General features: G+C 39.9%; 2 protein-coding genes across 2 annotated transcripts; one reads left to right on the forward strand and one right to left on the reverse strand.

Moving 5' to 3' along the window:
* Positions 1-280: 280 nt before the first annotated feature.
* On the reverse strand, positions 281-17,247 carry rc3h1b (ring finger and CCCH-type domains 1b). The gene is made up of 19 exons (XM_065269171.1): positions 17,113-17,247; positions 15,397-15,848; positions 15,171-15,291; positions 14,855-15,094; positions 11,729-11,904; positions 11,433-11,633; positions 10,911-11,043; positions 10,411-10,642; positions 9,707-9,934; positions 9,299-9,447; positions 8,601-9,028; positions 8,192-8,350; positions 7,958-8,104; positions 7,662-7,881; positions 7,321-7,411; positions 7,137-7,227; positions 6,873-7,040; positions 4,698-4,792; positions 281-4,456 (listed from the first exon to the last, which is right to left on the reverse strand). Exons 2-19 carry the CDS (start codon positions 15,625-15,627, stop codon positions 4,294-4,296), a joined length of 3,273 nt encoding a protein of 1,090 aa, XP_065125243.1. The 5' UTR covers positions 15,628-15,848; positions 17,113-17,247; the 3' UTR covers positions 281-4,293.
* LOC135747473 (uncharacterized) lies at positions 17,172-27,786 on the forward strand. The gene is made up of 11 exons (XM_065265971.2): positions 17,172-17,272; positions 19,062-19,068; positions 19,561-20,503; positions 21,524-21,593; positions 22,326-22,466; positions 23,099-24,243; positions 24,399-24,579; positions 26,011-26,230; positions 26,732-26,853; positions 27,266-27,435; positions 27,553-27,786. The coding sequence occupies exons 1-11, from the start codon at positions 17,172-17,174 to the stop codon at positions 27,732-27,734; spliced, it is 3,282 nt and encodes a 1,093-aa protein (XP_065122043.2). The 3' UTR covers positions 27,735-27,786.
* Positions 27,787-27,801: the final 15 nt, after the last annotated feature.

Raw genomic sequence — 27,801 nt, forward strand, 5'->3', positions numbered from 1 at the left:
TATATTAATTTGAATGTGTACATCACCTTTTCACCACCTACCCCAACTCAAAAAGGTCTGCGCCAGTTAAAGGAACAACAAAACTTTTCATGTCGGGGGTCGGCATTTGCATGGAATTGCCCCAATGTAACCATTGAAATGCTTTGAGTGAATTAAATGTTTTGTGGTAAACAGGCAGGTGTGCTGTCTATAGAGCTCAAATTGTATTAAACATAAAAATGTTGATAATGCAGTGCACCTTTATAGACAAAATAAACAGAGTACGGACACATCAGACAGATCTTTATAGCAGTGTTACCAATATTGTTTATTCCATCCCTCTTATTTAGAAGCATTGTACAAGTTACATTTTCTTCTCCATATCACAGGTATCAGTTAAATTATTATTTTTTTATATCATTCTCTAACATCCAGTTTTACCTCCCTATCCTTTAAAACAAAAAAGCAGATTGTATTATACAAAAATGCAAACCAATTTTCACACAGTGAATTCTTTTACAAAGTCATTAAATGGCGTAATAATGGCTACATCCACATTGGAGTAAGATGGTTCTAAACATTCCTTAATGGAGTATAATATATATTTATATATAAAACCTTTCCTTGTTGAAATTGAGCCTGTACCTTAATTTAAGAGATTTTACAAGACAACTTGGAAGTAATCATAAAAAAGCCATTACATTTCCCAAAAAGTTAGGAATAAAACAATAACCAAAAAAAAGACAAAGCCATAACAGTGTTATAAGATTCAAAATGAGTTAATTTGCTCTTCATTTAAATGAATTCAACAGGTCTGTTCAAAACAGACACGATTCAGGCAGAGAAATGAATATCATCCATTAGGAACAGACCTATTCTCTAAGAAAATCACAATATCCTGCAATTTCTCTATTAAAGAAAAAAAAAACTCATGCACACAAACTGTAAATGAGCCTTTACGGAGTCGTTTCCCATAAAGTTGCTAATGTAATCGACATGATTTAATTTGTAAAACAAACAAACAAACAAAATATCCACGCAGAAATTATTTTCTCAGTGAGATCACTGATAATTGAAGAAAAAAAAAGTTCTACAGCACCCAAGCAAGTGCTAAATATTAAATACAAGATAGCACATTCCCATATAATCCAAAAGATTAAATTAAAAAACATCCTGGCAGTGCGTCACTCGAGAATGCTTACTGTAATACAACATTGGGCACTCTGTGAAAGCCAAACGGAAAATATCAGCACACCAGGCAAGCGCTGGCTAACGTGTCAGGCTGTCGTAGCAGCAGTTAGCATTGTGAAACTGAACGCTCATCATGCTAGCACGTCCACCTAACAAGAACCCAAGAAAATCCAATGCTAATGGAGCGTGTTAAGTTTAGTGAAGTACTGATGGTAATCACTGGATTAAACGTATCCTATGCAAATTTGAGAAGTGTTCGTTTTCCCTGTTTGCATGTAAGTTCAATTCAGTGAGTGCATTCTTCCTTAAAGAAAGCAATTCATTAACGTACTTTAAAAGTCGACTAAACGCAAATGGGATGGGTGAGGTGGCTCGTAAAACTGATTCAAAACTAGTGTAAAAGGCAGTTGGGTCAACCTCACAGGTTGTCTAAAACATCTCTAAGCCTTATTTCACGTAAAACCAGAAAAATGCTATTCTTATTATTGTAATAAACATTATGTTTATGTACGTGTGGTACCGTATTATGATATAAATTAAGAAGCACTATTTTTCCAGTATTGCAAGTTTTATAAAAATCCCCATTGAGAATAATGGAAATTACAAAGGTTAATAACCATATGCATAACGGTAATAAGACTTATCATTAAATAATGTTAACACCTTGATGGTCTTAAAAATAAGATCAACTTCCATTATGCAAAAAGTATACATTTTTCATTTGGGATGTTAAGACGAAATACAAACCAGACATGTTTTTTGTGAAATTGACCCAAGAACAGGCTACAACAAAGGCTTGAACCCTACGAGCAGATTTTGATACTCTAATTTGGGGCAATAGTTTTACTCAGCTAAGAATGCATTAAACAGACCTACATATCAGTCAAGGCATAGGTCTTTTAATGTGGAAAAACTTTACTATTCGATTCAATTTCCGTGTTAAAGAGAGGGAGGAAGTAACAATTTTGCATCGATAAAGGTGACTTTCTGGAGAATTGGCTACAAGACGATAATTTTAAACCTCAATAGAAAGGTTGACGTCATCTCTGCACAGCTCGACTTCAATCTTGAAGATTGCGTGAAAAGGCTGTGCGCGCTCTGCACGAGCAATAACATCAAATGACCATGACTACAAGTCATCTTAATAGGAAAAATCAACTACCGTCACGACTAGAGCACAAAAACGACAAAGACAACATGTTAAGAGGTTGCACCCAAAATCGGAGCTGTATATCATAGTCGGTCTCAAGAGACTAGAACAAAATGTCACACGTGAAGAATGTCATCACTATAGGAAGACTTCAAATAATCTTGTTCTCGTACGGGGCATCATTTTAAAACAGTCGCTGAATAGACACATTTAAAGGGACGGTTGACCTAAAAATGAATATTCTGTCATCATGATGTTCTAAACCTATAAATTTCTGATGAACACAAAAGAAGATATTTTAATAAATGATGGTAAGCACACAGCTGATTGTAACCATCGACTTCCATAGTAGGAAAAACAAATACGATGGAAGTCAATGGTGTGCTTACCATCATTTATTAAAATATCTTCAACATTTATCACAATACTTCCATAATATTTGTTTTCCTACTATGGAAGTCAATGGTTATGGCACTTGCGTGCCTACATCATTTATCAAATTTTTGGGTGAACTATCCCTTTAAGTCAAAGCTGGGTGATAGAAATCATTGGTCCTTATTCGTTAATCGCGAGCAGAATGAATTGTAAGTAGTTCGTAAAAGCATTCTTACGTAAATGGTCGCATTTATTCAATACAATAATTTGCATATTACAAACCATTAAGATATTTTTTCCTGCTCTCGGTCGAAATTCGTAAATATTTCTAGAGAATTGATTTTGAATAAATCGAACCAACAAAGAGGTCATTTACAGTTCTATTTAATAAAATAAAAAAAACATTAAATAGCTAATCTAGTATAAACGCCTGTGTTGAAAGCCAACAGAATTTTTTTATTGGAATTCATATGCAAATTTCTCTTTCAAAACTGTAACTCGGTCACTCGGCTGTTGTTGAAACTACCTGCCCTGGTATGTTTCCTTGCAGCGGTACGCCTGAATATGCAAACTCAACCAGTAAAGCCAAATATGCAACTTCACAGAAGTTAGGGAAAACTGATGAAATTATTTCCTAATAGGCTGTAATCTTACAAAACAACTGTGGCGCTAAGAGACAAAAAATAATTTCATCCCGGACCACAAAGCTCTGAAGAACACAAGGGACCTGAAGTGTTGAACCTTCCCTACTGAAAAGCACACACTCATGGAAAAACATGGAAAAAGTGCTCATTTTAAAGACATTTGTTTGCATTCTATAAAACAGAACGCTTACGACACACGTTTTACCATACATGTACAAATTCCTTAACAGTTATATAGCCAAACCATAAATTAAACATAATCTGACAACTGATTATATATATTTATATCGTTCCCTTTGTGTTATTCAGAGCTCAATCTAACTGTTTTACAGCGATACACTGCCACGGTTGTATGTATGTTGTGTGGGGAGTCCCATGTTAACGGTCCATAAAAATGGATTCATAATAGGTTCTCCGTGCTACTTTACACCTGGTGAGTCAGATCATATTCAAGGCTGCAGGGATCCAAGGAGTTTATACGTTTCAACCGAGCCCCACTTGAATCGGCCCCATGCTAAATTTCCATTTTGTTAATTATATCAAATTTGTGTCGGCTTCTTCGTGCTAGCTTTGGGTTTACTGTTGATATCCGGGGAAAACTGCAAAAAGCATTATTCAGATGCCCTGGTTTCCAGGTGATGAGAAGTCGTTTAAAACAAAAAGCTCATTCACAGAACAAAAAGAAAGAAAATTTATATCACGGCAGATACTGCTCATTTTTCTAAATAAAACAACAAAAGTTTGTGTGTGTGTGCATGCATGTAGCAGCATGCAGGTGTATGCGCGTGTGTGTTCCTCATATCAGCGTGCTCTGTTTGAATATTAAAAACACATCTCGACGTCTTCCACCCTGCTTCTCCTCCCGTTCCAATTAGTCAAGGTGTTTTAAAGCCCCCTCAAAAAAGAATACTGACCATTGGAAGTAAAGAGGATATTATTGTGTAAATAACACTCTTAAGAGCAAGAGTGAACAACACCATTCTTCTGAAGGTCTGAGCTACTTGCTGATTGGTCAGCAGAGCAGAGGGTGAGAGAAGACGTCTTATTGGTCAGCGACAGCATAGATCCACCCACCCCACTGGCTGGCTTCATGCCACTGGATCCATTAGACACCTCACTGATGGCAAGAAGAGGAATGCAACAAAGAATGTCAACAACAGTGTATGTGGTGACATTATTCAAATGCATTTATATGTCTAATAGGGCACCAATAGACATTTTATTTTGAATGACCAATATATTCATACTGGGAGTAAACGGTAACTGCTATTAGAGATTTGCGGGTTCCCTGAAGCATAAGCGTCTGCTAAATGGCGAGTAACAAGGACTTCTGTGTACAAGCTTATTTGCTCACTCACCCCAGTGCTAAAGAGAGTTCCTCCAGCTGGGCTTTATGGTCAGGCTGCCCATTCTCAGTGGCCTTCATTTTGTATTCATGTGCCACCTGATTCTCCTGCAATTATAGAAACAGACAGATATCCAACCTTTAGTATCAGACACTAAACACATTTTTTTGCAATTAAATGATTTTGTAGAATAAAACTTTTTTTCTAAAGAACACTAAAGTTAAATTGCATTACGCTTCTTTTTCCTACACTTTAAGACAGGGCTAGTCAACTGGCGGCCCATGGGCCAAATGCAGCCCTCCAATAATTTTTATCTGGCCCGCCGGTCATCATTGACTGATTTAAAACCTGCGTGGTTACTTTAAAGCTGTATTTTCACTGTACATGACAAATGGCGGCCGATAAATCGAAAGGAGAGTCGGAAAGGGCCCAATTTGAGCTTTGGATTAGGGATGTTCATATTGACCGTTTAACCATAGGTAAGAATTTGACCGATTAACATTATCAGTTAAAAGAAAAAATATTTGTCATGAGATGACACAAAAATTATTAATCCTTTTGTCTCTAGGCAGGGTTCATGATCTCTGAAAGCCAATGTTGACATTTGAAGTCACCTAAACAAACACCACCTTTGACATTATCAATAACACTTGAATCCTTTAAAAATGATTGATCACTAATAAGTAAATTATTAAGTATAAATACATTTGCAGATTAAAGGCTCTTGCGCTGGAATGAGTTTCTCTCCCACACTGACACGGATTTACGATAAGACTAAAATTTCATTAAGACTGCCACTAAGGGGCAAACTCGACAGTCGTGTCTGAATGTAGTGTACAATGGAAAGGCGGCTAAGCCTATATATCTTTAAAATATTTAAAAAGAAAACACAACGTACAATTTTAGTCCTTAGAAAAAGTCTAGCAATTTCTGAAAGCTAAACCGTTATAAACTAAAGCAGTTCAAGAGCTCTGCAATAAAGTTAGCGCTATATACAAAAATAGATGTGTTGATTATTTACACCTGCACTTTTTTGTGCAATGTTCATAGTTTTAACATTTCTTAACATTTGGCTCTTGCAATGTTAAACTGCAATTAAGGGAAATTCTTGTTACAAGATGTGTTAATCTTTTTTTGAAAAAGTTTTTAATATATGACCTATAACAAAAAATAACAAAAACGACTTAAGTTATAATATAAAAGGCAAAAAAATTGGTAAAAGATTGGTCTGCGTCATATTTACTTTAATAAAAGCGAAGAAGAAAAGTTGAAGAATTGTAAGCTAAATTCATACACAGCTGCACTTGGAAATGCATCAGAACACACTCCAAAGATTTTCAGTGTTGGACGTAAAGGGTGCATTAGCACAAATTGCCAAGTGTAAACCTGCCTTTCGTAGAATAAAACGGAGTTAAGTCTAATTTATGGTCCCGTGTGGGATCTATGCTTTAGCTACGCTGTAGGCTATATGTAGGCTGTGCATAGCCTGACGTACATCTCTGCAAAATTGTGACACCACTGGTCCAGCGTCGCAGTTCCTCATACAGATTTCCGCTTAAGATGATTAAAAACAAAGATGGGTCAAGTTAAGGAGTGATAATCTCCAGCTGCAACAAAAGTCGCTGTCAATTTACCTCCATCACAGCTAATTTTCTCAATTATACACAGGCTGCTGCTTTTATGGGTTAACTGGCCGATCAGCTTTTTCATCAGCAGCTGCACTGCTATTGTAGGTTACACGTGTGAATACTGCCTACTAGTGGTCTGCAAGCGTAAATGCACATTGACGACGCAATTTTATGAATGAAAACCAAAGCGTAGCCTATGCAGAACTATAATGAATCTTTTTACATTAGGATGGCCTATGAGTGTTCTTGATGGAGTGGTTTTCCAGTGTATGGCGTTGCCAACAAGGCTCTTAAGTAGTGGTCGTTATTGCTAAGGCCTATATATAAATCTTTCAGTTTGGAAACCCATATCGGTTGACCACTACTTATTAACATAGTGCCTCGTTTGCCATGTCACACACTAGACACTTGGAATGCCACTCTTGAGAATGTGCGTAGGCTTTTACTGGAAGAAAATACTTAAAGCTCAAAGCATGTTCATTTTAAGGTGTAGCTCACTACGTCTGACTCATGGACATTTTTAGGTGTAGCTCACTAAAAGGATGCCTGTCTGACTCACCATGGCGATTTCACGGGTCCTCTTTCCAATCTCTCGCTCCACGTGATGCAATTCCAGGCTGAGCTGCTCGCTGGACACGACGGCACCTGTAGACCATTTCACTGGTGCTGCTGGCTGGGACGCCAATGCACACGCCTCCCTCTGCAGGAGCATGGAGTTACTGGCAGCCTGTGTGTTAGCAACAAGCCAGCTTATTAGTTTACTGAGTGGGATACAGTGAGCTGATTTATGAGTCAAACATTTAAATTGACATTTCAAATGCACCTCCATGCCACGGGTCTGCTGACTTATCTGTTGGTTGACCTGCTGGAGCTCTATCTTGAGCTGCTCCCGGTCAGGGCCAGACACGGGCATACTGGAAGAAACACGAAAAAGAAATTAAGTAAGAAGTACAACCACACATCATCATTTAGTTCACAGGAAGATGAAGAGGTATAAGGGTGTGTACCGCTCGCTGAAGTGTCCCTGAGTGTTCATGCTCTGGTGCTGAGCGTACGGCGCTCCGCCCCACCCGCTGTGGTTTCCATATGAATAGTCGGCTGCGAAGTAAAAAACAATTTACCAAAAGAAATATTGTGGGTTCCTCTGATGACATACTCTGGTATAATTGCTTTGCAATGCATTTCTTCCTTATGGTCGATTAGGCTACGTGTGGATTAGATTTTGCTAAGACTCTACTAAGACCATTCAGAAATCAAATCAATGACCTTATCATAACAAGTACCATGCATTAGTAATTGAGCTATGACTAAAACTAACTACTGCAGTAGTAGTAAGATTTATAGTCACCTGTCATTGTCATATGTTTGGAGCCTGAGGCCTGTGATGAAGCCATGGCCTGTATTGGCCCAGTGGTCTGATAACCCGTTTTAGATGTGCGCGAAATGGCACCAAAGGGGGAAACTGTGGGCAAAGGGCCGAAAGGAATGATGGGATCGTCATCTTTGGCTTCTGCGGAGCGTCGCTGGCTGTCTAGCGGAGGCTCACGCAGAACCTTTCCCTCTGCGTTCTGCGTTAAGAGAGTTCAATAAGTTAAAAGAGCATCCAGTAAAATCTGTATCATGAAACACAAGTGAGTCACTTGCCATCATCTGCACAGCGCTACTGAGATCTTTTGGTTTAGCATCCTTGGAGCCAATGTATGATCCTATTGTATCACATGACCAGGGGGAATACTGCCCAGCGTACTCCGGCTCCCGACTTCCAAAGGGTTTTGAGCCATCTTCTAAATACTGAAGGCATTGAAAATTGTACATTTATTAGATACAATCTGACAGCATGAGAAGGGCTTATTTAAAGCTATTGAGAGATCCTCTCACCTCCTGAGGGTAGTCGTTGGGGAAAGGGTGTGTGGGGAGAGTTGGGGAGGCAGCGAAGGGTGGGGGAGAGATGACTTTTCTCTCCTCCAGCTGGACCAGCAGCTCCTTACGCCTGCGGTGCAAATCATCCAGACTGGGCTGAGAACGACTGTATGGGTCCTTTCAAGGAAAGAAGACAAAGCACCATGACGACAGATATTAACCTGTGAAATCTTTTCTGCTACATGGATCAGAGATTTTATTATGTGTTAATGTGTTTGGAAGGCCTACATTTGCTGTTGTCAAATATAATTTATTTTAGTTTGTACATCAAGGACAATTCTGTTCCTATTTACTCATCCTGCCAAATCTGCCTCTTGTACGCCACAGAAGCAAAATTAACTATCCTTTTAAGGCAATCAAAACTTACTCTCATGTGGGATCTCATTTGGCTGGGGTGTGGTCCAGTGGGATAGTACCCCTCTTGTGGGTATCTGTCGCGTGATGAAGACTCCTGGGAGTGGTACAGAGATCCTGCGGCCCCTGCTTGAGGTGGAGGCATAGAGGCTGGAGGAACATCCAAAGGAACAGGGCTCATCCTCACCAAGTCATCTCGGGGAGGTGCAAATTGAGGTGGGGGTGCAGGATAATGTCCATGCCTGCGGCTGTAATGAGAGGGAGGTGCGTAGGGGTGGGCTGAGAAAGGAGGACCTGAATGGTGGCTCTGATATGGGCGCTCTGGGCCGTAACCAGGGTAGGGCTCTGGGTAGGGGGACACTGCTGACTCGCCAGGTGGAGGTGGGTTACGGATGTAACGGGGAGATACATACTGTGGAGGCTGGTATGGGTAGGGGTTGCCTGTAAAAAAAAAAAAGACATGAATGTTATGACTTGAATCGACATGAAAGGGAATGCACATAGTTATACAAATGTCTTGGTGACTGCTGGTTCTAATAGAAAGGTCTAGTGGAGTCCAAGGCTGTTTTGGTGGCAAAAGGTGGACCTACACAATATTAGGCAGGTGGTCATAATGTTGTGTACACATACATGCATATTTTATAACTTGCTATATATGCAAGACATTTTTGTAAACAATCCAAGAACATCCATGTGTCTAAACTCACTCACCTGCTGGATATTGAGCATCATATTGAGATCCTGAGGGTGGATGTCTGGGTGGCTCTGAGTAGAAAAGCTCAGGTTGCTGTTGAGGATACATCTGTGGAGCACCTCTGGATACAACTGGCAACTGCTTGGGCATGGGTAAGTGCTCTGCCCTGGGGTGAGACACAGGGTGGGGTGTCAATGCAATGCTAGATTTATCCAGACTAAATTTACAACAAAATGGCAGAAATTACCCAACAGAAACTTAAATGTACATTGTTTTTCTGTTAAGGTATATTCTAGTATGCAATTCTGTCAAACGTCTGGATGAAATGTTTTGTCATTTTTAAAGCTTTATGAGGAAAGGCAAAGTTTTTTATAACAAAGGTTAATGCACTTCAAAAGAAAACTAAAACAGAAGCAAAAACTTACGAGTCAGGTGGTGACCCAGGAGCGCTGAGGCTATTGGCATCCATCTTGGGTTTGAGTAAGAGTTCATAATTAGAGGGATCTGTGCCTCTGGGGATGAGCTGGGGAAGAGGACCAGCAATTCCATTGGTAAGGGACTTCCGTCCGGGGTCTAATGAAACCACATCTTCAGGAAGCAGACCAGGAGTGCAGGGCAACCTTGCGGCAAGACGTTTGTTCATTTTACGGTACCTAAAGTGGGGTTCATAATATAAGATTATTTTGAAACTTATGGACTACAATTATCAGACATGTTTCTAAATATATGTCGTGATGGGGTATAATTATGAACAAGTGGCAGTTAGGTAAGTGATAACTTGATAACAACAGAAGCAAAATGCTAAAGGAACAGTTTACCAACAATATGCCAGTTGGGTAAATCTACTTTAATAATAGGCAGCCCACAATGAAACCAAATTCATTCAATTAAAATGTTTTGCCCATTAGCAAAAAAGCCACAATTTCTAAAAATCTATAGACAATTTGCCAAGTGAGGTAAAATTACTAAATTTAAACAAAGTAAACAGTGTTAAATAAGTAACACATTTAATATGTCGTTATTGAATGTGGCGTTATTGATAGGTTAACTAGGAAATAAAACCACAAAATATATAACATTACCATGACTCATTCAAGCTTTTAGATAACGCAAGAGTGTTGGCACTCACTTTTCCAGCTCCTCCTGAGAGTGGGCAAAGGTGCAGCTGGCTCCTCTGGGACAGCCTCCTTTTTGCTTCATGTCTCTACACATGTATGTTTTATACTTGCTGTGCTGGGGTGGCTGCTGCGTGTCAGCTCCCTTTTTACTGTGGTTCTGGATGAAATCCACCAGCCCATGGACCACCGTCTTTACTGCTACCAGCCCCTTCTCTAGCTGCTCCCAAGTAGGAGGAGGAGCATCTGAAGAAAGCAACAGAGATCATGGTGAATGTACCCTCACCGCAAGTATCTAACGTATCTTACTATTACAAAAGACCTTCAATATATCATTTGTAAGATGATGTTTATATGATTTCTTCATATAAACATAATCTTCATTTTTAATGTGAAAGTAAAGTGATTGCCAAGTAACCCATCCAATAAATAGTTAACATACACAATGCAAGCTGAAAAACCCAAAAAGCAATTTGTGATTTTATAATAGTTATTGAGCGGTTTTAAAACTTACCTGGACTGGGGTCGATGTTAGCGAGCAGCTCGAGGTGAGGTCTTAGTCGGTTGAGGTTGGCGGGGTCACCTGTCCTCTGCAGTGCAATGGTCAGCTCCTGTACGCTCTGAGCAAACGATGCTGGCGTCTGCAGCTGAAAGAAAAAGCACGGTAAATAACATTTTCTATGATTTCATCTTGCCTGATTGTTGTGCACAAAAGAAAGGTCAGAAAAGAAAAAATCAAGCAGTGCAAACAAATGTGTAAAAGAAGTGGGTAAAAATAAATGTGGTGTTGATGCAACTTAGTATAGACAGAAAATTATGCTGGGCTGAATCACTTTAGACCAGGGGTGCCAAAGTGTCCTGCGGAGTTTAGCTCCAACCCTAACCAAAGCCACCTGAAGCAACTAATTACGGTCACACAAAGCATACTAGACAGTTTCAGGCAGGTGTGCTGAGGCAAGCTGGAGCTAAACTCTGCAGGACACTGGCTCTTCAGGACAGGGTTTGGGCATCCCTGCTTTAGACTTTGTGCATGTACCTTGTCAATAATAGATTGCATGTGGGACTTGTGGGACTGATCTCCATAAAGCAGAGAGGACCACTGATCGGGGGCGATGCGTAGGCCTCCCTCCATGGCGATCTGAACAATCTGAGAGTCGTGCTCCCGCCGCAGTGCCTCATATGTGCGGAACTCCTCTTTCAATTGCATTAGTGACGAGTCCTCATCTCGCTTTGTCACCTGGAACACCAAATTGTAATTATTCAGACAGGTTAAGAGCTAAAGCAGTTATACACTATTATATCTATTAACGGGATTACTTAAACTCAACTAACCTTGAAGCATGAGGCACGATAGAGGAGCTGAACTACATGTCCAATACTGGTTTTAGAGGCCTGAGGAAACCTTGGTTCAAGTCTTTGGACCACAAAGAGAACCAGAACCTTTCTGGAAAGAGCAGATCCATCTTCCAAGGCCAACAGTACCAGCTTTAGTGCCTCTTCCTGCATGGCTGTAGATAAATCAAGATCCAACAGGTAAGACACCACACAATAAAAACTTCTCACACAACACACAAAAGTTTCAGGCAACGTGTAATGCTGCGTTTACACCAGCCGCAGTAGAGGTGTCAAGCGCAAGTGATTTCAATGTTAAGTCAATGTGAAGACGCGTTGACGCGGGTCTGGAGGTCTCGCGGCACGAATGAGGTGTTTAGCACGGTATTTAATGCATTTTGTGCTATTTTGTGGCTGACGCCAGAGTTGAAAAATTTGCACTTAGGCAGATTTTCGCGCCGCATTAACCAATCAGGAGTAGGGCTGAACGATACATCGAATTTTCATCGTCATCGCGATATGAACTAACGCGATGAACACATTGCAACAGACAGCCTTGACGCGATGAATGAAGGGAAAACGGTAAGCGCATGTAATAAACGTTTGACCTATCACGTTTAGTCCTGAAGACATGCCCTGCGTCCCAAACCGCATACTTCCATACTATATAGTAGGCGAAAAGCACTACTTCTCGTACTCTTTGCATACTATATAGTATGGAAGTAGGCAGTTTGGGACGCACGGATGGTTTGTGCGTTCATGCTATTAGGCCAATCAGGGGAACCCCCAAGTCAGCTACGCTCATGATTTGTGAGGTGTCAGTTGCGACGCTGTGCCTGTTAGCAAAAACGATGGCGAGAAAGGAGAGAAGAGTGAGGAAGATGTGTTGTCAGACGAAGACCTTGTGGTGAAAAGGAACAGCACTTCAGCTATATCATGGAATTATTTTGGATTTAGGAGAGATGACGCCGCAAACACAGGTACTGTGGAAGCAGTGATTCACATATTGCGTCTATTGCGCGCTCAAGTTCATTATTTCAAATGTATGTGCGCTCTGAAAGCGCCGCGGTCGCGACTCACACGTGGTGCGACGCGCTCGTTATTTCCAGGTATCTCAAAAACATTTTAACTTTTCAGAATGACACAAGTGCAGCGTGCAGGTCATGTCACAATAACCTACGTATCTAGCGTTTTCCACGCGTTTTTAGGTGCGACATGTGATTGGCCCCTAAAACATGAAAAAATATAAAATATTTATTGCAACTCACATCGTCATCGCAACATCAAATAATGTCATCGCACATCGCAACTTTTCCTCACATCGTGCAGCCCTAATCAGGAGCCTGCTTGCGCTGTGGCGGCAGCGCCACCTGGCGGAGTCACTTCAAAATGAAGGAATGCTTGATATTGTCCGTGAGCAGTCACCTGAAGCTATACGACACAAGTTCTTATTTCTATAGAGACAGGAATAAAAAGGACCTCGAGTTGGAAGTGTGTCAGTGTGAGGACATTGGGCAACCTGGTAAGTTGTAAATACACATTTCACTTTTGAGTCACATGACGTTTATCGAGCAGCTGCATTCCCGCCGTTTTGTAAACTATTTTCCTCCTATATTCCCCCGATTGCTCGAGTACTCGAACGTGGCATCAATGATCGATCACAAAAACGATGATCATGTGGGTTTATTTATTCATTGTGGTTATGGCGGCATATGGATGTCTGGTTAGCGTTACAAGCACCTGTGGTAGTAAAGACTGGGTCTGGAGATGCGTGTTTGACGTCGTGTTGAGCTACGCAGACCGGCGTATGACATAACATTACCATGCATGATTCAAAAACAAACAGATAATTCCGTGCACCGGCCACGCGGCAACCCGCCGACCTTGCAGATCCCGTGAAGCCGGTCACACCTCACATCACTGAGGCACTATGGTTTAAAAGGATGCCGTGATTTTCGGAAATACAGTCGGTCAGGTGCAAAATGTACAGCGCCGTCAAAAGTTCAATGGATTATCATCTTATATTTAAACATCAAATGCCAAGAGATACCAGAGAGCCATACGAGCATTAACATTACATCTTGACTGAGAACAGGTAAGGGGACGACACGACACAGCTAATCGCTAAAATGATAGCAAAAGACTTAAAACTGGTTAATGTTATGAAGCCTATGCTTCGACAGGAGGTGTTTAAAGTGCGCTGTTATGGTGCACGTCCACAACGGGAGTTAAACTTTCTGTTGAAAACTTAGTTGAAGTCTTGCATTTTGTGCAGATATATGTTGTATAATCCATTTATGTTGTATAAAGGCTTAATATTATGTTGAGTGCCTCATATTGAAAGCGCTTCAGTTTGTGTTTATTAACCCTTTGGTTTCACTTCATCACGCAGCTTTTCCTGTTAAAGGTTTATGTTAAAAACATTTAATTAAGAATCTAGTATTTGTTCATTGTTCCGTCATAGTTTCTTCAAAATTAAGATTTATTTGAGTGTTTTTAATAAAAAAATATTTTCATTTTCACCATGACGTATACGCCCCGCCCCTTTGATTGCCACGCCCCCAGTTAATCAAGTACTCGTTCTTCAGACCTATGGATTAATCGAAATGAAAAATGAGATAAATGCCCATCCCTAGTAAGGTGACAAAATACAAACCATTCCCTCTCTCGATAAATGCACAATCAACATCAGCCATCTTGCAAATAGACAACCGCATAGCACTTGCCCCTCCCACAAGAAGCAGATTTTGCCTCTGACGCGTTTCAAATGCTTGCTTTTTCCGCGCTTCTACTTCGCTCTAGAAGCGCGAATGCATTCAAACTGTTCAAGCGGCAAACAAGGCGCAGTAGACACAATTTTGACGCCTCAAACGCGGCTGGTGTAAACGCAGCATAACACATGCACCACTAGTGTCAACAAACAAAATTGCAAATAATGACACATGGAAAATGGTTTCCTGAACACTACCCCTGTAATCTACAGTCATCAAACAGTCATCGAACATCCAAAACTACAGCTATTGCTTAAGTCAATGTTGTCATGTTGGACTGTTTGTTAGACCTTCATCCGAGTCGCCATGACAGGAAGGAAAGTAATTATTCATCACCTTTAGGATGTCATCTTACCTGGACCCAGGAACTGGCAGCCTCTTGCTCTGACAGCAGCCCACAGATTGGATGAGAGCTGCTGGGGGTTTTGGTGCTGCAGGATGAGCTCTGTAACGGTTCTTTCACCCAGAGAACGGGCCGCCCGCATGGCCCTGACCCTACCTTCCTCTTCCACCAGCTGACAGTGCACCAGAGTCACCAGCTTCCTCTGCATTGGGCGGCTCAGCATGCTCTGAGCAGCATTGCTTAACCCCACCCCTAAACACAGGCAAAGATATTTAAATGATTTTGGCTATGACCATTAAACTTAGGCGTATGATAGCACATCCGTTACCTCGTGCATTGCTGAGGGGTTTGAGGTAGAGGGCAAGCTCCTCCACACATTGCCGTGCCTCCTCATAATGCTTGGTGTCCTCTGGACAGGTAATGAGTGCCACAGGTTGCTGTTTGGGCACCTGAGAAAAAAAGGACAAAGTATATAAAGCATTAGGGGTGCATATAGACAACCTATTCTATATCTTCTAAAAAACTGAGGATATGTACTTAGAAAAATGTCTCACCTGACCACCGACCAGCTGTAACAGGGCAGAGTTGACGGGCAACTGCTCAATGTCAGTGTTGATGGCCGTCTGGTCGAAGGGACAGGCCTTGCGGTGCAGCTTGTTGAGGCACATTTTGCAAACGGTGTGGCCGCAACCAAGACTGATGGGTCGACGCACCGTCTCCTCGAACGTTTGGGTGCATATGGGGCACAGTAAAAACTCTGTCCATTGTGGAGCTTGTACAGGCATCGTAGCAAGGGTCTTCTACATGTAAAAAAGGGTAGGGGGGATTCTCCTAGGTGAGTGCACGTGTGTATGTGTAGTTGGGTGTGTCATTTAACAAAAGGGGAAAGCAGGAGATGAGGAAAAAATGGAAGATTCCACTGGAATCAAAAAATCTTCTCAACACAGGAGTTCTTAAATAAATTCACACGTCCCGGGTGATCAGCACATAGTGTGAAACCTGAAACCTGGAACAAAAAGAGAATTTTCAAAAATATGTAAATATAATAACAGCATGTTTAACAAAATTGTTATTTTAATTACACTGAATAATTGATTAAATACTAGTACTATGAAGTAAAATGCAGTTTATGTCATTTTAGATTACAGCCACAATGATGATGATGATGATAAAAACAGCTGTTGCTAGTTCCACCCAAACAAGAGTACAGTAACAACATGTATTATAATAAACTCATGAAAATCTTCATAAAAGATAAACATAATACAGTTTCAATCGAATGTCACTGGAATAAAATATTATTTGTCTAGGAAAAATAATAAACAGTTTCTGTTATGGTATGCAGCAAACTGGCAAGCCAACGCTAACTCGACTGTTAAATCTATACATTTTAACCAATAAGAAACCTAAGAGACTTACATAAACGTAACAGCATAATGTGAAAATCTACCAGTTACTTGCGATAAAACATGTCTAACTGGTTAACTATATTTGTTCCTCGACAGTCAACCTCTACACTACACCGTAGCTATTAAGCTAACACAACGTTCTATGTCTCTACATGGTCTCATAAACCAGCAGTTTCACATTGATACTACTCTCAACATCACACTTTAGTCTAGTTTCGTAAACAAACTTTAGAGTAAAGGGGGCTCAAAGATGTTTTCTTGCAAAGCTGCTAATCTGTGAGGTGAAATGATGGTGAGAAATATAAACGCTTATTTTGTCACAAGAGATCCCGCGATTATGTAACAGAGCGACCACTGAACCTCGACAAAATACTTCATTATAATTCATCACACTATCAAAACAATGCGAGGTGGATAAGACGAACTGTTAAATACTTCGCAATTACACGTGAACAGCTGTAAATAGCTCACGTATTTTGTTAGCGAAGGCCTCCCAGTAACGTTAAACAGCGCTCTGTTTAGCCAGACTTGCTAACAAGCTAAATATGCTAACTTGGGTTAAACTGCCACTCACTTTCAAGTGACCATAGAGAGATTTACCATAGATACAGCAATAAAACACCTTGGACATAGCAATAGCCGAAAACCGACCAAATCCTCACGCTTAATGTTGAAAGAGCTAAAGCCGAAGCTAAACAGGCTAGCCGGGCGGCTAACGTACCTGCTGCAACGAGCTATCATGTTAGCCAACAGTGTGCGGTCCACACCCAGAAACGCACAAATAATGCACATAAATAAAGGCTTGTGCAATTCAGAAGCAACTAAAACATGATGAATATTTAATGACTTACTCATTCTTACCGAGTATTTGCTATCTTCATCTTTTCTTAAGGAAACGCTTAATAATTTCCTCGGTCGCCATGTCGACCGTTATAACGGGTTACCGAAATAGTTCGGGAGTTCCTCGCATAAACTACCAGCAGCGGCAGCAGCAAGACTCCACAAGGAAGAGAAGAAACGGGTTAGTACCGGGGCGCCCCGTGTGGCCGACACGCGCACTGCACTCATACTGTGACTCGAATGCCACACAAACTGTTGCTCGGCAACAACATTCAGACTCACACACTGTAACCACAACTTATCCCTAAAATGGAAGAGAAATGAAATGAGACAATAACGACAATGGCGTAGAAGCATTTAACCCTACACTTCTCGATCACTGTAAAATTGTCCATCAAGTCTAATTTGTTGATTAAAATGTTGATGTCAACAATGATGTTGACACAGGAACATTTCTTTCTTGGCAAAAGCAGGATGTCCATTACAGCACATCAACATTTTTAAGCATTAAATAACATCCACAAAGTTGAAATGTGGATTTACAAAGCGTGATACGCCTTGCTGCAGTAGAATAATAATATTTGTCAATTAATAAATTAAATTATTAATAAATAGAAAATGTGGTCATAGAAAAAAGACCTTGGTGACTGTATGTTCCCTGACCCTGTGTGAGAATATCATTTAAAAAATTTCATTTAAAAGCAGGGACACCTTAAAATATTGCTGTGGACAATGGGGGCACTGTTGAGATCCACTAGTCTACAACATATCATACAATAAACAAATGAGAATCTTTGCCTTTTTTAATACAGATTGTATTTCATAAATTAGATAGCGATAATATCTCATCTGAGGTATACATTTACATCATATAAAGCCATATAACAAATTCTTATGTGCCAGAATGTGTAAAGGGGACATATCATGAAAATCTAACCTTTTCCATGTTTAAGTGCTATAATTGGGTCCATGCTTCTATCAACCTAAACATTTAGAAAAAGATCAACCCAGGAAATAATAAGTTTAAAGGTAAACCATTCTCTACATGCATGTGAAGAGGATCATTTAGTGAGAGAGAGAGAATGAGAGAGAGAGAGAGAGAGAGAGGGGGGGGGGACGACAGCAAAATTGAGTTTCAATTTCAATAAACCATCATTATTGAAATCAGTGCTTGTATTTCATCAGCTCATTTGCATTTAAAATGACACACCCCAAAACAGCACATTTTTGCTCACAACTAGTGACAATTTTAACATGCTATAATAAATAACATATGCCATTTTGAGCTAAAACTACACATACGTACTCTGGGGACACAAAATATTTATTAAAACACAAAATTCATACTGACAAACAGACAAACTGATTCGTTTTGTCATTAAAATTATTTAAACCCTACCTTAAGGGTAGGAATTTGTAAATTGAATAAAGTAAAAAAGGTAGGGCCTTTATCCTTCTAAATCTATCTTTCTGTTCAAAATAGCATTTTTCGTTTTTTGTGTTTCTCAATTGAAGGATATTTTCAAGGTTCCCACAAGGATTATCTTTGTGCACATTTGCAATCAGATCTTTTCCTCACAAATGCTTGTTCAGATACCTTATATAGTGAGTGGACTGTTTAAATAATGTTTATGTGGATTGTACCAACTTATGCAATAAAAAGCTACAGTTGGCATCAAAGGAATTAAAGTACGCATTTATTTTCCATTTTTGTATAATCCGTCTGATTTCTGCGGGGATTAACAGACCAATCATGAATATTGAGCTAGCGCTCATAGGTTGGAAATTGAATCCAGAGGGATAGGTGCAGATGACATCAAGAGGAGCATGTGAATCTCAGTGGTTTGAAATTGAAAACATTTTTTTCTGGATCTGGGCAATTCAAGTAATACTGAGCAAAGAGAGGCATGAATGACTCCGCATGTTTTGATAGAGCAATTCGTTCATCTGAAACTGTGACTGAACTTAAGGATTAAGGTAAGATGTTAATATTAATTCATTTTTAGTTTGCAAAATATAACTGCAAATGCAAGTTACCTAAGCTTAGTCAAAATTGTTCTATGCAAATTTATGCAAAATGATACATGTTCAGTTAATTTATCTACTACAGAATCTCAATAAAACTATATTAATTTAAAAGTCACCCTTTCTTGTAAGATAGCCCTTAATCCTCTTTATTTTCATCTTGTTTGTTGCCTTGCCATTGTGTTGAAATATAACTAATACATTTGTAAGCACAAAGTATAATCTATTTAACAAAGATCATATAATGTATTACCTTATAATTTTAAGTTACAAAAATAATTAGTGTGGGTAATCTCGTATAGTATTGGTATGCAAATTCTTGTGTAGTTTTGAGCAAGAATGATTCAGAAGTATATAACCCATTGGCAATGAGTGTTTTAATATAACAGCTTTGCAAAAGCTTGTCTATATATAGTTTAAATTTGTTTCTGGCTTCTTTTGCAGGGTTTATTATCAATGGAGACATCAGAAGCCCAATATATCACACATTCACGCACAAGTGGGACAGAGAAAGATGCTGAGCTATTTGATGATTCTCAAAATGAGCTTTCAACTGCTCTTTTAAAAACTTCCAGCTCCCCTGGCACCTCACCTGCAATCTGTGGTTCAGCTGTTTCTGCCCTGCAATCTAAAGTCAGGGCAGTGTCACAGAGAAAGTTCAGGGGGAAGGACACAGACCATCTTTTGCAAGAGGTTTGCACAGAACATTCAGTGAAGAAAAAACAAGTCCCTGAAGAACTATTTCCAGCTCGAACAGTGATTGCTGAACAGAAGTCTTCATTCACTAACGATAACGTTGCCCTGCCCAACTATGTGATACAAGAAGCATGGGAGACCTGCAGCCTCCAATGTGAATCTCAGGGTGTAGCAGGAATGTCCCGTGGGCTTTGTGAAGGGTCTAGCCTGGACAACATTGCATTGGGAGGTACAAGTGAGCTTCAAGGAGACAAGCCACCAACAAAATCCCTAACATCTTCTCCCAGGCATTGGGCCCCTCCCAAGGGGTTCTGGAAAGTCTCCCGACCAGAGACATTATTGCTAAATGCAGATAGTTCTCTCACACTGGTGGCTCCAAAGGATGCACCACCTACAAATGAGGTGGATTTGAAACAAAAGCGAAAGCTGAAAGCAGTAAATGCAATGGTTCACAAAGAGCTGCAAAGGTCTGACAGCTTAGAAAGTGCTTTTCATAAGGGTCTCCAAAAAAAAGAGACTGTTATGACAGATCAAGTTGGTGGGCTGTGGAAGGCAGATAGTTGGGAGACCGTATGCTCCAGAGGAGAGATGAACAAAAGATACCTCAACCAATATCAAGTGAAAGCCATTGAGATCCAAACATCCATGCGTCCAGATGGACAGTATAAACCACCTTTGGAGCCAAACATAGGTACTTAAGCTTAAATCCAGTTCTGTGTTGTTTTTTTATGTTTTCAGCATTAACTAGTTAAGGTGCCATGAGATGATCATCCAGCTTATGACCAGCATAAACCAGTTAGAAACCAGAAACCATGTTCTGCTAGTTTATAAAGAAAAACAGCTCTGATCATTTGCTGTTGGTTAATTACCTTGTGCAAGTTTTCACTGTATTTCTGATTTAACCAGAATTAGTCACCCATGGGTCACTGAGTCAAAACTCGCAGCAGGAAGGTTAGTTTAGTATGATTTCTCAGAGCAGATGTGCCTGACCGTCAGTGTCATTACAGATGCTGGGGGAGGGAACAGATAACAGTATTTTAATTCTGTATGATGTAGAGAGAGCTTGAAATCTGCTGGCATGGTTTTCAGGAGTGTTATGTAATACAACAGCAGGCAGAGCTCTACTGGCTCAGTAAGCTCCAAGATAAGGGTTGAATGGGGTTTTGTTATCCTTCCACTTTCAGGTACCATAAAGCTATCAACACTTTGTTAAAATAAGAAAAGTGAGATATTAAGTCCTACCTTTGTGCTTTCGGCACATACATAACATACTGTGTGTATGTCTGCTTTTATATTTTTACCTTATCATTAACATGACCATAGAATAACTTGATTGTGTTTCAGCTCATTTGGTAAAGCATTGTGTTAGCAACACAAATATAAAGTGTTTGACCCTGTACTTTCCTGTCCTCATTTTACATTCTGTCTATCAAATAAAGACAAAAATTGCCCCCCCCCAAAAATTGGGAAAAAATAAAGCTTTAATGCATTGTAAATCGCTCTGGATTATGCATCTGCCTGAAGCGTAGGTGTAAAGAGAAATGACAATGAGATTTATTTTTCAAGATTAGTTTTGAAATCAATTATATTACTGAAATTCATAAATACTTATTTTTATTATAACACAAACCATCTGTGTCAGTACTTTCTTTGAAACAACATAGATTTTCAGGTTGTGCCTTATTCTGTATCAATGTCTATTTTTACACAGATTTATCTTCTTACAAAGTAGGTGATAGGAATTCAGAAATCATCCCAAAGGAGCCTGTGTTTAATTATAGGTAAGTATCTCAACATAAACAATATTGAAAAGAGTTATTAGTTTGTATTTGTGGACCTGTTATTAACAGAATACATATCCACATGAAACACGCATCATTTAAAGATTAAGATCACCATCAGCATGGACATAACATTCCCACCACAGAGATTACGTAAAACAGATTAATCAATCTGGCACTCTGTATGTCGAATGGTTTTCCATTTGTGGATGCTACGGAGCAAGATCCTCCTACTCATAATCCAGCATTTAATGTTAAACATTAATGTCTTTATCTTTACAGAATGAAACTAAAATAACAGCCTCATGCAAAGCATTCAAAAATCTGACGAAAAAGAAACAGAAAAAGGTTGATGAGGATTTTTGGTTCCCAGAATGCTTTGCATGAGGTTGTTATTTTATAGTTTTATTCTGTAAAGACAAAGACTTGTTAATGTTTAATGTTCATTTAAATTTAAACAAACTGTTGCCAGTAGATAACATAAATTTAAATCTACAGTAAGTTACTGGCAATAAGCTGCATAATTACAGCAATTGTTTTACAATGTACATCAAAAACTGTTTAGAGAAAAAAAATAACTCAATAAACTTTAATCATTCTTATAGTATGAAAGTATAGGAAATAGGATGAAAAGCCTTTTATTAAGTTGATGACTGACAAATCAAAACCATTCATAATATTGTGACCAATTAAATCTTGATCATTAAACTGTGAAACCTTTGTTCTGAACAGACCCCTGTTTGCCAGCACCGAAGTAACTCTCAGTCCACGACATGAGCAAGCCAAGCGTCTGTTAGAAAGAGCTCGATTGAAAGCACGATCGCAAAATACTAAAAGTGAAAACCCCACCTGCCCTGCTCAAAGAGAGGACCTGTAAGTCACCTCAGGCTTTATTATTGGCTTCTTGTTGATTAACATAAAGGTTGCCATTGATATACACAGTTCAGTTTGAAAACAGTTCAGAGATCAGTTATATACCAGTGAATAGATATTATATCAGCTATTCAAAACAATAAAAAACCTTTCTAGAACCTTGACCATGACCTGCAATTATTAAAACAAATCAATTCTTAAAATTAAAGATATGCTCTTACACTGTAAAAAATTTCTGTAGAAATTACAGTATTACTGGCAGCTGGTTGCAGTAACTTACGGTAGATTTAACATTTATGATATTTGCTGGCAACAGTTTGTTCAAACTTAAATGAACACGAAACATTTTCAGTCTTTATCTTCTACAGTAAGTTACTGACAACCAGCTGCATAATTACAGCTTATGTTTTACATTGTATGTTATATAATCACATAACGTATACTTGTAAAGTTCTATTAATCCTTTCATTCATTTGAACACATATCTATCGTTTAATCTATTTCATTTTGCATTTTATATTCTTGTCAGGACTAAATGATAATTATGTAACTATATTTAGTGATGTAATGGAAAAAATACAATGCCAGCAATCCCCAGGTGTTCTCCAACAGCTCTTGTCTTTACCTTAAAGGGGGCTCATACCAGTGACTGTTTTACCCACAATGCGCAGTACTGTTATTGTCACGGCTCAGGAGCAGGCAGCTTTACAGCAGCAGGACATCCGGGGCAGGAACCATGAACGTGTGGTGCGCTCACGTCGATGTGGACAGTCGCCCACAAGAGTACGTTTTGAAGACGAATCAGAAAAAGAGGCTGAACGACGATACTTAGAGCGAGTGCGCCAACGTGGACCAGTGGTTGTGGACAAATCTCACTCTGTCCTTGAACCTGAGGAAAGCAGGGCGAGTGCAATAAATTGGGTAAATGTTGGTATCCCTCTGGCTATATTGACCAAAGATGGAGAGTGTGTGGCCACCATGGTTCCAAAAGAAGAAATTGTTAGGGCGTGTGGAGCCTGTGGAAGCATTTTGGGCCCTGCACAGACCAGCGACTCTTCTTCAACTCATAGTGGCACAGATCGGGGTACTGCAGCTGCTCGATGGGTCAGCCCTGGCCATGAAACCGTCTCTGACACCATTATGAAAGGCATTACTTTGACTAAGGGCCCCAGTCTGGATAAAAGTGTGGGAAAAGAAGGGGTTGGCGGTGCGGGTGAGAGCATGTCAGCTTTCGGAAAGCTCAGGAGGAGGAGCAGAAAAGGGGAGAGCAGAATTGAAACAGGTCATGGTCCATACGCTCGTAGTCAGGATCTATGGGCTCAGAGAAGAAACTCCAAAACCAGGTCTAGTGTGGAGGATCAAACTACTCGTACGAAAGTTATAAATAGGCCTGAACAAGGTGTCACGTTTGCGGTGGAAACCTCGTCCGAGCATGAGACTAATGTCCGAGATTCTCCTTTCCAACTTCCTATCAAATCAGCACTAAAATCAGGTTCCAGGAGCAAGCAGACAGGGCAACGAGTGGTTAAGCTAATGCCATCGGTTCAGTACCGCTTAATTCACCTTGACCACAAACTGGATGGAGGCTCTCACCACGAAAACATTCAACCCGATGACCACCTCAGCGTCACTTTTAGTGCCTCTTCCCAGGTGCTACCAGTCACCTCAGGACTGACTTCTAGTAACAGATCGTCCTCTCTCAGGTATTCTTCAGCTATGCTGACCACAGACCTTCAGGGTTTAACAATATGGGACACTGCAGCAGACACAGTCACTGGTAAGATGTTATAGAAACAGGCCATTGCCTATTATGTTCATTGTATTACTCCCACTAAACAATGTTAATCTTTAGGCATATCTCACAGAAATATAATTGTACTTAATGAAATAACAAATGAAGCAATTACATGTTTTGCATTTATTGTGCATCAGGTCATTTAGCAAGTGATGGTGTCTACAAAGATCCCAGATGCATTTCCACACCCTCTGTTTCCTCAGAATGCCACCCAGCTTTGAGAGCTACGTCCAAAGCAGATGACCTGAGATCAGAACTACTGAGATCAGAGCACCGCAAATTTGAAATGCAGTGCGATGACAGTTTAGCTTTGTCTAGGTAAGTCCCTTCATTCAGTCTCATCAAGTCCTTTGTTTGTTGAATCTTCAATGGACTCCATATATAATGGTGCTAAAAAGGATTCTTCACAGTAGTGTCATAGAAGAACCATTATTGGTTTCCCAAAGAACTGAGAAAAGAACCATTTATTTTTATACTTCAACCAAGCCATTACCCTATTGCCTACATGCACCTGTTCAACCTCATCAACCAGCACTATAAAACCCACTCAGTCCCTTCACTCACCGTTATATCATGCTGTGTCACCGACCTTTTGATGTTGTTAAACTTACCTGTTGTAGCTATCCTCAGTCTTTTGTCCCTTTGCTCGTTTGTTCTCACTGGTTCACCTGGAACACACAAATACCTCATTCACACAAAACTTTGGTCCCAGATATCCGTAAAATTGTCAGACAAACTTCTGTGTGAACGCAAACAAGTCCCGTAAATGTTCTGGGATTTGTCCCAGAAAGAGGACCTAGTAACATTGCTGTACCCAGGAAGCCCTCAGTGTGAACAAGACGCCAAAAACAATGCCGTAGGCGTGCTGTAGTGCGGACGCGCATATCATGGCAACACGACTGCAAACTGGACCAAAGCAGTTATCAGGGAGCTCGTCACTCTCCGTGCTCCTCTTTGCGGAGATCATTCAGCAGCATAAAAGAATATAGTCTTATCATAAACAAAAATGCAAGGTTTCTGGAGAGAGAAATAACCGATAATAAACTTCAGACGCAGAGGAGAACAGAACTACTAATAGCAGGACTTTAAATACGTCACATGTCTTTTCGGGAAATTTACAGTATGTGGGTAAATGCACGTACAGATTCCGGCAAATCATTGGCACTGTGAATTAAGCAAAAATCAATTGATCCCGGACAAATCCCGGATGCAATTTCCGTGTATGGGATCGTTTGATTTTTGGTTCATTCACACTGCCAATGATTTTCTGGAATCTGTGCATGCGTTCACACAGATGCCGCTTAGATCCCATAAAGACATGTGACGTGTTTAAAGTCTTGCACTTGGTAGTTTTTTCTCTGCAGCTCTGAAGTTTGCTTATTATTCTCTCTCCTCAAACCATACGCATTAATTTTTGTTTATGATAAGAGCGTGACCCGCTGTTCTAGTATGCTGGTGAATTATCTCATCTTCAGAGTGGATATGATGAGCTCCCTGATCTCGGCTTCAGTCCAGTTTGCGGAAATTTCTCATTGTGAATGTTAATCTGCATTACAAACATTACAAACCCATTTAACCTAGACATTACTATTACCTGCATACTCACCAAAGATATCATCACTACTGCCACGTTTATCCTCAATAAGTGTGTTACATTTATACTACTTACCTCTGTGTTCTGGTCTGTTTGCTGACAACATCATTTAGTCCTGGCTTTACTGCCCTTCTTTGACATGATCTAATGTGTAGGAGGGCAGGGGAGCGGGAAGGGAGGCCCAAGTTGTCTCTTCGTCGCTTCTTCTCAGCTATGGGTCTAAACAGCGTAGGAAAGCTGGTGAAAGGCAGTCGTTCCAACAGCATGGAGCATCTGTGTTCCCCCACTGCCCGCTACAGTTCTGCCTCCCCCAGTCCTACACACAGAGGCCTGGTCTCACTGCAGAGAACCCCATCGCTCCAATCTCTCCACACAGTAAGTATGTTGTCAGCATTAAAAATAGTTTGTTAGAGGAGATTCAACAAGCACCCCATTGCAATATCAAGAGAGATTGTTTTATGTATCTCTGGCTGTGTTTAATGAAATTGCAAAACCCATCATGTGGTTAATCTGGTGATCATAATACATCGGGCTTATGTAATGAGATACTTCAATCAATGTGCCCAAATGAATGGAAAAAAAACACAAAGTAACTGCTTTCTATCCAGGTAGGAGAGCTGACTTACCAGGTGTTTTTTAAAAATACTAAATGCAACTGAATTTACATGACATAAGAGTTAAAAATAAGTAATACCATAACTATGGTGAATCTCTTAACAAAGAGAACTATATATATATAAATCTATATAATATATATATATATATATATTAAATGAATGGATAAAAACTTATACTGATTACAGTAATGGGAAATGGTTGTACATTCAGTAAGTGAGAATAGTGTTTCAATGCTGTGATGTTGCTTTCTGCCACCAGCAGTCTCCTTTGGCTCAATTGCGCAAAGTCTCTTCTGTCCAAAGTCTACAGTCCCCAAAAAGGAAGTTTGAACGTTCCACTATACTAGGAGAGTTACCACTGCCTATGAGTTTGGCACCAAGGTCTCTAAACACTTTCTTCATTGAAGACACGCTTAAAGGAAGAGTTCAGCCAAAAATGAAAATTCTGTCTTCAGTTTCTCAGTTTTATTTCATTACAAACCTGTATAAATTTCTTTGTTCTGATAAACATGAAGGAAGATATTTTCAGGAATGTTTGTAACCAAACTGATCATGAGCCCCATTTACTTCCATGGTAGGATAAAAGAATACTATTGAAGTCAATTGGGCTCAACGTATTAGTTACACAATAAGTTCATCAAAACAAAGACATTTATACAGGTTTGTAACAACATAAGGGTTGACATTTTTCATTTTTGGGTGACCACCCCTTTATTGCCTCAACATTTCTAGTACCCATTTAGACAGAAAGGCAACTTTGGATGAGAACAGCCTGTTTATATCTTTGTTGCAGGGAGCTACAAAAAGAGGAGAGGATAAAAGAGGCACTAGAGGATTCTCAAGGTCCACTAGGACGGTTGGTCCATGCTCTTCCTGATGGAACATTGCTTATAGAGCTTATCAGACCGGTGAACGCACCCTTTGGCTTTGTCATCTCTAGGGGTAAAGGAAGACCTGACTCAGGTAGACTCTCATGACTGACACACAAAAAAGTATGAACCCTCTGAGCGACATTTGAGATGATTCAAAGCATTTAAAGGTTTCTATCAAAATAAGTGACTTGTTATGCTGGTTTTACAGGTATATATGTGGAACGCATTGGAGATAGTCCAACTGAAAACATCTACACTGGACTATTGGGTGTTGGAGATGAGATTCTAGAAGTGAATGGGGAAACCATTGCTGGAATGACTTTAGATCAGGTCACACGCCTTATGACCCGTGAAAGCAAAGCCAAGATACGGATCCGTCCAAATTCCTAGATTAAGCACTGATGCACCAGGAGCAAATTACATATGTAGGGGATTTATAGGAATAAGGATTTTTTTA

The sequence above is a fragment of the Paramisgurnus dabryanus genome, chromosome 6 (genome assembly GCF_030506205.2).
Source record: "Paramisgurnus dabryanus chromosome 6, PD_genome_1.1, whole genome shotgun sequence".
Taxonomy (NCBI): Eukaryota; Metazoa; Chordata; class Actinopteri; order Cypriniformes; family Cobitidae; genus Paramisgurnus; species Paramisgurnus dabryanus.